This window comes from Jaculus jaculus, chromosome 1 (assembly GCF_020740685.1).
Source record: "Jaculus jaculus isolate mJacJac1 chromosome 1, mJacJac1.mat.Y.cur, whole genome shotgun sequence".
Classification (NCBI taxonomy): domain Eukaryota; kingdom Metazoa; phylum Chordata; class Mammalia; order Rodentia; family Dipodidae; genus Jaculus; species Jaculus jaculus.
In genome coordinates this window covers 53,364,365-53,378,109 of record NC_059102.1, presented here as the reverse complement: position 1 = coordinate 53,378,109, position 13,745 = coordinate 53,364,365, and the positions used below count along the sequence as shown (strand labels likewise).

The following is a 13,745-nucleotide window of genomic DNA, read 5'->3' as shown; positions in this document are numbered from 1 at the left end:
GCTACAATATGTAAGGGAACAATACACTGGAATCAAGTTATATTTGAACTCAGGCATTTGGACCAAGGAAGGTTTAATCACAATGAGCTCCTGTCCTAGAATCTGTGTGGCATTAGTAAACAACTCCTTCCCTGTTTTAATCCTTTACAAAAAATAATGCCTAACATGTCAAAATACATTGCCTACCAAGATGGTTCCTAAAATAGCTCTGGACTCTTGAAAATTCTTTTACTGGACATTGTTGCCTTAAAACAATTGAAAAGAGTTATGTTCCTTGGACAGAACATTTGTCAAAGGTAGGCTACACTCAGAAAAGGGACAGTATTCTTGACTCAGATATGAGGGACAGCAGAGAAGCCTAGTTTATTGACATGTGCCTGCAAACAGCTTTCTACAAAGACCTTTTTTTTAAAATTAAAACTTAATTACAACAAAATCTTATTTAGATTTAGATGTTTCTTCTTCAGATGAGCACATTTACTATCTCTAGCTGTTAAACATCAACCTGTGGCAAAGGGAAAGAAAAGCATCACCCCACCTATTCCTCCTGCTCCATTTCACAAAATGGAACCAGGAAGAGACTTCCCTGCAAGCATGAGACATAAGCAAGACAATTTCTCAATTCTGCAAGGCACAGTATAGGGAGGTAGCGCTGTGTTCAAGGCAAAGTTACCATCAGGTGAATAATATTTACTATGACAAACACAGCAGGAATTTATGTCCAAATGCTATTGACATAGATCTTTTTTCCTTACTAAACATCTTTATATTTCAGTACTTTTCCATTATTTTCCTAGCACTTATAGCATGCAGCTCTTCCTATAGAGCTCACCAGAAGGCTCCTAGTGATTGGATGTCAAGGGCCTTTTGGTCCTATCCCTAGTGAGAGATAGGAATTGCTTTCACACAATTGCTAAATCAGTTGTTTTGTGATACATGAAGCAGACACACCCTAGGTTAAGAAGTTTTGTGGAACAAAAATGTTGTGCATGTTCTCAGATGGGGGTTATTTTAGAACAGCCTGGGCTTTTAATCAGCTTCTAACAAAGTAGCTTGTTCACCTGTATAAACTTTGCTGATGAAATTATATTGTGTGGCTTGAGGACAGCACAGAGAGACATGGCCATTGCTCCAATACTGAGAGACCATTTCTCTCAAACTAAGCCTAATAGGCTTCATTTACTCCTCAGCATAACCCTGTGCAGATGCATGACCAAAACTCCTTCAGTACCCGTTTTCTGAGATAGTTGTTAAATATTTTTCAGAAAGAAAATTCTATATTCTATAACAATAGTAGGAGCACAGAGCTAATTCATTCCCTCTACTCCACCATCTCAGTCACCTAATAAGGACAAAACTTCTCACAAATGGCCTCCACCTGGCAGCCGTCCCCCTTCCTGTGCAATTTTCCCAGACCTTTTAATTATTCCAAGATCTGTTCCATGAAATATCCCCCAGTAAGAGTTCCAACCCAGGAAAGCCTTCTCATTAAGAGTCTTCTCTCCAAAGCAGTCCTGCACTGTCTTCACGACACCCCGAAGCATCTATAGGTATCTCGCTCTACAAAAGTCAAGCCTTTCAACTGCAGGAATGAGTCTTAACTTCCCCCAAAACAGCATATTAAGTATTAAAAAGGTTTTACTAAGTAAATAAAATAAAGGGACTCAATGGGGAGAAAAAAAGGAGTATGGTGAGAGGGGATTATGATCATGGTATGTTGTCTATATGTATGGAAGTTGTCAATAAAAGAGGTTCTTTTGAAAAAAGAAAATAAATGAAGAGCCAGCCTCTAATCTCACCCTAGTAGTCAGGAGGCTATGGCAAAAAGATTGTAAGTTCAAGGCCAACTCAGGCCACATAGAAAGACTATACTTCAAAGAAAAAAAAGAGAATAAAATAAATGATCATAATGATAACTAGCCATTACTTATATTTCACAAAGAATTTTCTTTGTATGTTATCTTATTTAATGCAGAGTGTGCAGTAAGCTGGATTTTTTTATTTTTATTTACTTAATTGAGAGCAACAGACAGAGAGAGAAAGAGGCAGAGAGAGAGAGAATGGGTGTGCCAGGGCTTCCAGCCACTGCAAACGAACTCCAGATGTGTGTGCCCTCTTGTGCATCCAGCTAACGTGGGTCCTGGAGAATCAAGCCTCGAGCCAGGGTCCTTAAACTTCACAGGCAAGCGCTTAACCACTAAGCCATCTCTCCAGCCCAGTAAGCTGCATTTTTAAATAACCTTTATTAAATAAAAAAATAACTGAAGATCGCTGTACTTCTGCCTGGGGACACCCAAGGGAAGAGAGGAAGTCCTTGCAGAAATACAAATGAAAGTGTATAATAGGCAGAGACTGGGCTGACTCACATACATTTTCTGTTTTTCTCACAATATACCCACATGGGGTCCTTGATGTTCTGTTTGATTGAACGACCTGATAAAACAGAAAATCACAGAAGCTAGGTCTGTGACATAAATTTTTTGTTCTTTCTGAAACAGTACGTTGAACAAATATGAAGGTTGCCAAGGCTTCTAGGCTGTAACCCCTGCTGCTAAACACACTAGGCGTGGGGCAAGAAAGTGACAAAGAACCCAGAAGGCCATGTCACCATACTGGGTGCAATCTCCATTTCCATGTGTTTATCTGACTGCAATGACATTATTTCTGGTGACTTACGCATCTGGAACTATATATGAAATGCAAGAAGATACATCTCAAAAATAAAAGCATTATGAAAAACTCAAAAATTATCAGCAAAAACATGTTAGCATGGCTAGTGAAATAAGAACTGCGGTACTCTCCTGGAGCCATAACAGGTATGATGACCAAGTTGAACTGTTTTGCTCAATGCCCAGACTGCTGAGATGCATTCTAACTTAACCATCTTGTGGAATTCCTGAAGTTGATGTTCAAAAGGACCGTGTGTGTGTGCGTGTGTGTGTGTGTGCGTGTGTGTGTGTGTGTGTGTGTGTAATTTGTGTGATCTAGCTATAGATTTGTTATATATATTAAAGACCAATCTAGTCTTCCTGAAATGTTTGTCTTTGTAGTTCAGTGAATCTCTCAAAAGAATTAGCTCTTCATCTGAACACAGAATACCTTCCAGAATCCATCCTCAGCCCTCTTGGTCTTCTATGAGCTTTGTGGAGGTACTGTAAACAAAAAAGAAACTGCTGCCTAGAATTTCTGGTTTAGAAGATAAGAAGATGAGTGCATTTCTGGATCTACAATGACATCACTAGTTGATGGTTAGCTTAATTATTGACAAGATAAGTGGCAATGGGCAAATCAGACTTTCCATTACATCTTCAGAAGGAATGATTTTAGTAAGAAGGAGTATTCAATCAAACTCAGATTCACAACGCATGTGGAAATGCTAGACAAGCTAAACAGATACGAAGCCCATACAAAAAACCTCCCACCTCTTCGACTACCCAACTTTTGCTAGCCAGGGTTAGGAAATCATCATATGAGGTTGCTTGGCCAGTGCCTCAGGGGAAATAATAAGCAATGGCTTTTGTAACAGCATCTGGATGCCTCCTAAACTGAGAATAGCTCTTGAGTCTTCCACATATAGTTTTTATTTTTTATACAGTAAGCTAGTCATAAATGTCTGAGAAATTACTCAAAGCAAATATATAAAATTAGGGCAAATTCTTATCACTGAATTAAACAGATACCAAAAAAGCTAAGGAAGAAGTGTATCTTCCTAGATGAGCACCCCAGGAGAAAAAAATTCAAATAAAATATAAAGAAAAAAATGCAACCAGTAAATCTCTGAAAACTATTCAATATTATCAATCATTAAAAGACACAAATGAAGATAACATTTTTACCTACAACTGGAAAAACATTAAAAATAATAATCCCTAATATGTGATCAGGTTGGAGAAGATAAGCAATGACTGAGACTGTCAGTGAGTTTCTGAATAAGTTGTTCTTCTCAGCAGTTTAACTTGAAAATAAATTTGTATCAAAAGCCTCAAAATCATACATTTCCTTTTACAAAGCTAATTTTACTTCAAAGAGATTTTTGGAATCACTAGAGGTGTGCAGTAATGGATTTTCAGGGCTAAGCCAATACATCATGTATAAGAAAGAACCAAATGTCTAGTAATAAAACAATGATAACCATTAGTTTTACCTATATACTTTCTTTGTAAAATGGGACTTGGGACAGAAAGAAACCATGATATAGAACTAAATAATTTTTAACAAAAGAGGTCATAATATATAAATTAAAACAAATAGTTATAAAACTATATAATTATTAGATGAAATTGGTGGCAAGGGAAGCCAGTATGTGGGTTCACATGTATATAGAAGGATGTTCATCAAACCTCTACCCATAGTTCCCTTGGGGTCACAGGATTCAGGAAGACCAGAATTTACTGCCTGGTGCTTTTCCCTATTTGCTACATTTTATACAATGAACAGGAATTACACAGGCAATAGGGGAGAAAATACAAATTTTCATCTTTTCATAGGTCAAGCATCTCTCAAACGGAACAGTTCCTGACCTCTCTAACCTCCATCTATCCCTCATCTGACACCAATGATTAAAATACTCAGCAGACTCCCTCACCATCTTCTCTTTAGCTCTTGACTGTAAGATGCCTTCAAGATGAAATGTTGCCTCTCACCATTTCTCTCCCCTGATTGAACACCCAAGCCAATTTAAAAATCACAAATAACATGAACTCTTTCCATATTGCTAAAAGTAGTTTCCATCTTTCACCAAGACATTTCTCAATGCCAGAATTTTTTGCTTATCCTGCAAAAAACTTCAATCCCAAAGAAGGACTCACAGAATACATAGTCTAAGCTACTTGTCATTGAACTTCAGGGATATAATATTATGCTAAGGAATCAGCTATGCCAGGAAACACTGAAATAATGACCCCTCTGACCGGCCCATGAAAAGGGACTGCACTGAGCACATGGCTTGAGCAGCCTGTGCTCTGCCTGCCCGACAGCTTCTCCATTAATTATGACTGCCTTCCAGGCATGGGCTGGACTTGCCAAAGACAGGAAGCTGAAGGCTTCCAATGACACCCACCCATGAGCACAGTTAATATTACATGCAGCACGCAGCAAGTCTGAGGACTCCCTCAAGGCATAATCATCAATGGGAAAGTGACAGCAGCTTTCCATCACAAGTCTCAGGTGGAAAACAAGTTTCTACCTTATGAAAAAAAAAAGGCATAAATAAATGATCTAGAGCTGTGGTTTTAGAGTCTCAAATGGAGGCGAGAACTACAGTGCACAAACATTAGAACAGAAAAGAGGAGCAGAAGGAAGGAGAATCAAGATCTCAGAACCAAATCATCTTATCAGGTCAGGACCCTCCAAGAAGACAGGAAGCAGAGTCAAACTCTGTTGCAAGATTCTTTATGGCAGGAAGGGGACTCCCAGGCAAAATCTTTGCACTGTGCTTTTCCAAATAGGTAACAGCAAAAAGATGAAATAATGAACTTCAAAAGAAATGGATCTTAAACCTTTTACAGTATATTGTCCTTATTCACCCTCCATACCATGTCAACCCATTAAAAAGAAAACATTTTATTGGGGGGGGGGTTCTTTTCTATTAAACTCTTCCAAATGGAAATAGATGGATGTCCTTATTGTACCTACTTATCCTACCATCTAAGGAGAATTGTATTAAAGTGATAAGTAATGCATGCATGAAAATATATTTTCCCATACACATCATCATGTCTTGAAATTCATGATTTCTCCTTTTATTCTATTTCCCTAAGCCATAGTATTTTTCACATAGTAATTTCTTAATACACATTTGAGTAGCTGAGTGGGTGGGTGGATGGATGGACTGACAAATGGCTGTTAAGGCACCCAAGAGACTCTGCAATATGTATCCTAGAAACCAAGCAGGTAAGATAGGTATGCATGGTACTTCTCAATTGTCATGGCATGACTTGCTTTTCTAGAAAGTAACAGTTTACACATTGTACTTAATGCATAGAGCACCACCTCCAATCTTAAAGTGGGCATTCCTATCACTCACACTCACAAGATAGTAGGTATTATACTTTTCCTCCTGATTAAGAGGATACGGTGTCATATACCCAGCTTTTAGACATAGTCTAAAATCTATAAAATAAATTATAAAAACCTATAAATCTCAAATGGAAGGAGCTGCTTCAGTGTGTGTGTGTGTGTGTGCACCTGTGTCTGTGTGTGTGTGTTTGGGAAGACAAGGGAAAACACTTGTAGGGTGTGATTATACCATAGGAAAGGGGAAAAAAAAGTAAGTTGAGACCTGGTATCTGAAGGAGGTCTATTCAGGTTGGCTGCATTCACTGCCCTCGGTAAGCTAGGACTGATCTGCTTGCATGCTGTGGAGACCTGGCTTGCTGGAGGTGAAATGGGTCCCAGTCGCTGAACCATCATGGGACTGCTGGTGACCACTAGATTGTTGCAGCTGCCTTTTCCAATGGACTTGCACTGAGGCCCAAAGCCAAGAGCCCCTAAAAACAAATGAATCAGGTTAGCTTTCATGCCCCTTACATCAGAAATCAGTACATACACACATGTGCACACATGTCAGGACCCATCTTTAGAGACGGTCCTTGAATCTTCTCTTTTAGTGTTTTTTTTTTTTTTTTTTTTTTTTTTGAGACAGGGGCTCATGTAACCCAGGCTGGCCTTGAACTTGCTATGTAGCCAAAGCTGGTCTTGAGCTCCTAATCCTCCTGCCTTTACCTCCCAAGTGATATGGTTAGAGACATATATCTTTACTATTGATGATACCAAAACCTTTCTCTGGTTCCAATGCAAAAATGATACACCTACTATGATAGACACCGTCTCATAATCAACACTGATATAGCCTAGAGCTAAATTTTATTATGCTGTAGAAACTAGAATCCTATTTTAAGAATTACATTGAATCAAATTTTGTAATATCCTTAGTGGTTTAATGTGGTCAATAAATAGGTGGGATGACCTATATCAAAAAACCTTTTTTCGTAGAATAGCTAATATTTCAAATTACCTATCAAAGAATGTCACCATTACTAAAAGAAAATATGTTTGATTAATTTACTTCATTCCAAAACTGCACTTCCACAACAACCTCTTTAAAGAGCTATTATAGTCACACTATGTCTCTACAACCTTGATTTTCCCCTCTTCATCTGACATTAGACATACATCAATTTTTTTGCTACTGATTAGGATAAGAAAGTTATAAAGCATTTATTTGGGAAAGTTAGCTAAATTTGACATTGATTTCTTTTACTTTCATAGGTTATAATCTTCAAATGTAGAAAAATGTGATACATATACCCAAAAGGAAAGTAAAAAAAAGATGAAGAAAACCCATAGGAATCTGTGTCGTTATGGAAAAGTGAAAAAAAAAAAAAAAACAAAGAGGAAAAAGGCAAACACTGCCATGACTCATTTATACAAAATAATAATAAGAGTTGAATCACTCAACACGTTCTTTCTACATGGGTGTATTTTTTCAAGTATTTGCTGCCAACTACCTGGTGAAGTCTCTGTAACTGGACACTCTGTTCCCACTTCTAACAAATGAAAATAAATGTGAACTCAGTTTTTAACAAAGTAGCCTCTAAAAATTTCTCTCTAGATTCCCCAACTTTGCCACTGATATATTTGGGGAATATATTTACAAAGTACATAGAAAGTGTCCCTGACTTTCCTTAGCCCTGGGGGGCACAATTTTCAATTTTTTTTTCCTATTTGGGCTATTAATTCTATAGCCAAATGTCCCATTTTTGCCATCACCTTTTAGAATATCCCCCCCCCCCCAACAACTCTTCTAAATAAAGACCAAGTCGACCTGGGGGCTATCTCTGCATTCCCATCAATGTGGCCACATTTCAAGCATGTTTGCGTGCTGGTGGAGTTGTGGTACCAGTGACTGGCAGAAGTCCTGTCTTAGTCTAACCTCTGTGAAGCTAAAATCCAAGTGTAATTGACCTGCCCAAGGTCACACAGGAAATTAATGACAGCAGAAAGTCTATTGTACTAGAGTGTGCGTCTCTGACACCTCATGCTTGCATTTGGTGCTTGGAATGTTTATTGTTTAGTTGGGTACTTTCCAAGATCAGCAGCTCCAACACAAATTTCTCTCTGTCTTTTTTTGTTGTTGTTTGGTTTTGTCAGATATATAAATCACAACCTCATCTCTAACCCCTCCCTCGCTCACCCCAAAAGTTACATCTGAAACTGATTCTCCTTCTTATGTCTTGAAAGATTAGTTGTAGATATTCTGTTTTTATAATTTATTAACACTTTGTACCATCAGGGTTTTAACAAGAGTAGTGGATACAGTTTTTGACTTATTTTATTTTATGTTTGAGAAATGATCTCACTCTAGCTCAGAATGACCTAGAACTCCCTATGTGGACCAGGCTGGCCTCAAACTCATGGAGGTCCTTCTACCTCAGCCTCACAAGTGCTAGGATTACAGGCGTGTGACATCATACCCAGTGTTGATACAGTTTTATATAATGTACCACAATTTGAATAGTTTTACAAATCCAAAATCCTTATGAATTTTCACTGTAAATTTCCTTTTTACCTAGGATAAACACAATGCAATAGTTCAGAGCCTGGTCCAGAATATACAACACCTGCGAACTCTATCTCCAGGTTCCCTTACAGCCATTGCTAGTAAAAGTAACAGCACACGTCAAGTATTCTGTCAAACATAAAATATATATGTTTCCTGTTTTAAAAAAGTGTTACTATCTATCTGCCTCTAAAAACAAGGCTAATATTAGCCTCTAAAACAATATACCTAAGAACTACAACTTGATTTCTGTTTTATCATGCTACATACCTTAAGGTAAGTCTTAACCAGTACATACATGAAGTGTGTGTACCTTTCAATCAATAAATGCCAATATGATCAGTGCAATTTTCATTTTAACCCTTGCTCATATGCTCCTTTCCCCCTGGTGTACCCTTGCCCTGACTTTCCTCCCTAGTGAGCGCCTCTGAATCTTTAGGATTTCAACTCTGTGACTTCCCTTCCCTGCTGTCCATTGGGTAGATCTGGACAATTCTTTCTTTCATTCTCTTGTGGTCTCTCATAATACAACTGACTCAGCACCAAGAATATCTCAGGAAATAACTTTGATTCTTCCTACTACTCTGTCCTTTTTATAGCCTATTGCTTTTTAAATATGAAGCCCTTACTTGAGGCACCTCTGTTACATTAGGACTCGGACCAGGATCTGTTAAATAGTATATTAAAAAGCCTGTCCAATGTAGTTAAAAATGAATGAATGAAAACAAAAGTTATCGCTGAATATTAAATACTGTCCAACTATTTCCATTAAAGCCCTCCTGGTTGTCTTTTTTAATAATCCAAACTAAGTCAATTCTTTGAGGCTTCTCTCCAATATAACTGACCAGGTTGGATAGAAGATAAAGCTCGTGGAATGGTCTAGAATTTTGCCACTGCAATCCCCTATGCTAGACTCTTATATTCACATTTCCCTATTCTGTAACAAAGACACATTAGTCTTTCTTTCTCCAACATCCCTCTTAAGTTTTACCACATTACCTCCTATTCTCAAACCCACCAGTCAGCTTTCATATATTCTAAGCACAGAGGAATGACAGCTTGCTGAATAATAAAGTATAATATTGCATGCAGCTATGAGAATATAGCAGTTACCTTCTCATTGGTGGGACAAAACACCCAACCAGAAGCAGCCTATGGAAGGACAAGATTTATTTTGGCTCACAGTTTTGAGTGGAAGCTTCCTCATTGTGGGGAAGGCATGGGAGAGTAAGGAGTCAGGACCTCACATCAGGAGGAAGAACTAGCCTGAGTGAGCCAGCTCAGAACTCCCAGTAGGTCAAACTACTAAACCTGAAGGCCCACCACCAATGACCCACCTCCTCCAGAAAGACTTGGCCTCCCAAAGGCTCCACTAGCTGAGAACCAATCAGGAGGCTGAATCATAAACAATGGAGACTATAGAGGACATTTTACATTTAAACCACGATAGAGAATGATCTGGAAAATGGCATCATCTTTGTCACAAAGCCAGGCAAACAACAGTTTGACCAAGAGCCACTTTGCTCAAAGTATCTATGTCCCTTTCATAACAGCATACATAACAGACAGCCTCAGGCCATTCAGAACTGTGAAGGGCTTGAGTTGTAGACCCTGTAGACAGCCCACCTGGGAGCAGTTTATTACATGACCCAGACAAATGACTGAACATTAGTGGGCAGTATCTCTTTGTCTTACCATCTGAAGAACAGAGGGAAAAGTAAGACTGCCTCATGAGGCGGCTTTGCATCCAGTATAAACACCACAAATAAAGGACACGGCACATTATCTAGCACATAGTAGGTGCCCAGCAGATGTCAGCAGCTACTCTTATTATTGCTTCATGTGTGTCCTTGCTTTTTTGCACCCCTTCGTTAAAGAAGAAAACAGCTCTTTATAATGTCTTACACAAAACAAGATAGTAAATGATGCAGTTTAATTCTCTGCCCATTTCAGTGTTCTTTCTGCTTTAAGCCTGGAGCCAATTTTCTTTTTAAACCAGGTGTCATCACAGATAGAAGAAAAGTTTGCAACTGGCCAAGTCTGAATGTTCCTTGGCTTGTTGTTCCGTAAAAACAAACCATACAACTTTTCTAACTACCAGATGTGCCAACTACTTGGGCACTGGTTTTTCTTTTGAAATATCGCTTATTTTTAGAGACAACATGATGTGTTTTAAAAATGTGTTTACTGCTCAAATAAAGCTCTGAGAAGATGGCATTCTGAGTACCACATACATCCTAGCCAAAATCACTGTGTGCTGGTAGAGAGCCCAAACATTTTGCATCTTCAAGGTTCTAAACTGAGTGGTCATTTTAGAAAAAGTATGGTTTTAATTCATGTCTTCATTAGTTGAAAGGTTTATTCTATGAAAGCTAAATAGTTGATTAGATTGCAATTATCACTAATGAGAATTCATCTTTCATAACTAATGTCTGTCCAATGGTTTTCCTAAGGTAGATAATGGGACAAGGAAGGCATAGTCAAAGTTTTGTTGATTTTTAATAGTCATTCAACTAACTGACACTTGCATAATTCCAACCATGATACAGGCAATCTCACAGAGGTGAGAATATGGACAGAGAGTCCACTGACTGACCTTGAAAACACAGCAAACCAACCACTCATTACAGAGGCAATCCCTGCTTCTAGAGCAAATCACTTGAAAAACATAGAAGAGTAATTTCTATATAGGACAGCTTAACACACACAATATTTTGTTGGCAAAAATATAAATACCAGGGTTCATGGCCTGACCCCAGACTTCACTGGCTACATGACACCAGGCAGAATCCTTTAGATCTCTGTGCCCTAGCATCCTGTTGTAAAATAGGGACAGTAATTATATTCCTGATGGTTAAGTCTCTGGACAGATTTGTGAGGGTTTTCCAAGAAAAACAGAATGAGTTAGGAAGATTTTCCCTCGGTGGGGTTTGTGTAAAGAAGAACACAGGTCCTGTTGCCTGGCTACCCATGCTACTTGCTGGTATGTATTCCTGCTCTGTTGCTGTGATCCTACATGGACAATGAACCCCAGCGACATCAATGTGAACTGGAGTTCAACCACTCTCCAGGAATCCTCAAGGCCTTTAGTGGGGCTGCGAAGGCATCTAGCCTCATGAACGGAGAAGTTACTGGGCTCTCTTGGTTTCCAGCCTGTAGCCGCTGGTGGACTGCTCAGCGCATATTGTGTAAGCCAATCTCATGAATCCCCTTTACAATATATATTCTTTCTGTTGGTTCTGTTCCTCTCCACATTAGCAGATGACATTTAAGCATCTGGGTTTCTATCCAATTGTGGTGGTTTGATTCCGGTGTCCCCCATAAACTTGGGTGTTCTGAATGCTAGGTTCCCAGCTGATAGAGACTGGGGAATTAACGCCTCCTGGGGGCAGAGTATTGTTGGGGGTGGGCTTATGGATACTATAGCTAGTTTCTCCTTGCTAGTATCTAGTGCACTCTCCGGTTGCTGTTGTCTACCTAACATTGGCCAGGATGTGATGTCCACCCTCTGCTCATGCTGTTGTTTCCCTCTGCCATCATGGAGCTTCCCCTCAAGTCTGTAAGCCAAAATAAACCTTTTTTTTCCCCACAAGCTGCTCTTTGGTCAAGTGGTTTCTGCCAGCAATGTGAACCTGACTACAACAACAATATTTGGCTCAAAACATTTAAAAACCTACAGAAAATTTGCAAGGATAGAAATATCATTGCCAACTTCAATAATGGTATCCCTATCTATCTATCTATCTATCTATCTATCTATCTATCTATCTATCTATCTAATAATATAAGGCTCAGCAGTTGATCACTAATAATTCTTGAACCATTAAGAATAAGTCACAGATTCTGTGTTTCATCCCTAAACATAAAATTCAAAACATTTACCAATGGTATAGTACTAGGATGCAGTATATACTTAGTTCACTTATTACCACTAATATATTTAGAGCAACTAACTGTTTTCTGATCCAGGGCGATGCACTGTAAAGAAAGGTTTTGAGTCACACTCAAGTGGTCTCCCAGGATGAATTATTAAAGCATTGGATGCTAGGACACTTAAGGTCAGTGGAAAAGCCAGAGGAAGAAAAGAAGGGAGAAGATAACAGCTCATAGCACAGGAGTTGAGAGTGAAGGTTTATATCTGAGCTTCCCCAGTAGTGGCTGTATGACCCTCAGAGTCCTAATTTCTAAAATGAAGTTAAAGTCAACATGACTACTCGGGATTTTTAGAGGCCTAAGAGAGCCACCATATATGGTATGTATAGGGCTTGGCACTTAACTATGCATTGAAAATTCTGGCTGAATATTACTGAAGAACATGTCTCTGGTGATTTTTCATATTGTTTCGAGCTGTACTTTCCACGAGTGTGCAAAGACATCATGCTGCCTCCTCCCTGCCCATGATTTTCACAGACACACACACCCAGCAGGCCATCCTCCCTTGGATGGGCTCCAGTGTGAGGCCAGCTTCTTCTCACCCCCGTTTTATCCTTTTTCAGCTCAGTGATTTAGAAAGGACTCTGATTATCTGAAACAAAGGTGCCAATTACCAACTAAATACCTCAAGCACACTTGTCTACCAAACAATACCATAATAGGAAATAATTAGAATTTCAAAACTTCCACAGCATTGAAACAAAAGTTTTCAAACTTCAGAAAAAAAATAAATAAATAAAAACAAAAACATTTTTTATGCTTCTGGATAAACCTTGTAGTTCATAAAAGCAAACCTGGACCCTTTCTTTCCCTGGTGAACACAAAACTGAGGGAGAGTTCAAAGCCAATTTAGGTCATTCACAAATGAAGTTGTTACAACTTTAAGGCCCCATTTTTCCCATTATTTCTAATCCTAAGCACTTAAATATTCCTACCTGGCAAGATTTTCCTTTTACTAATCCAAGGAAATGTCTAATAAAAAAAAAAAAGACTCTTATACTCCTTTCAGAAGCAAACAAACTACAAATGTTATTGGAAACTACTTTGAGTTTACCTGGAAGATGACTGCATCTAACCATGAACACTCAACAGTTTTCTTTTAAAATCTTATTTTTATTAATTGTGAACTTTGCTTAGAAACATATTGCATATTGGTCATATTTCCATGAGGTTCCCTCTCTCCCACCCCCATTCCCACTGAGCAGGTTAGTTTGAAATCTCAGCTTCATCAAGACAATGGAGCACTACACAC

The 13,745-nt window shown here is 38.7% G+C and overlaps 1 protein-coding gene across 4 annotated transcripts in view; it reads right to left on the bottom strand.

Annotated features, from left to right (window-relative positions):
• Glis3 (GLIS family zinc finger 3) overlaps nt 1-13,745 on the bottom strand; it is a 492,950-nt gene that overhangs the window by 319,909 nt on the left and 159,296 nt on the right. For 3 of the 4 annotated variants that reach the window (XM_045157705.1, XM_045157712.1, XM_045157716.1), the window contains one exon: nt 6,281-6,488. The exons of the other annotated variant lie outside the window; for it this stretch is intronic. In XM_045157705.1, the coding sequence (XP_045013640.1) occupies nt 6,281-6,488 (208 nt within the window). The remainder of the gene's footprint in view (nt 1-6,280; nt 6,489-13,745) is intronic. 4 annotated transcript variants of the gene reach the window in all.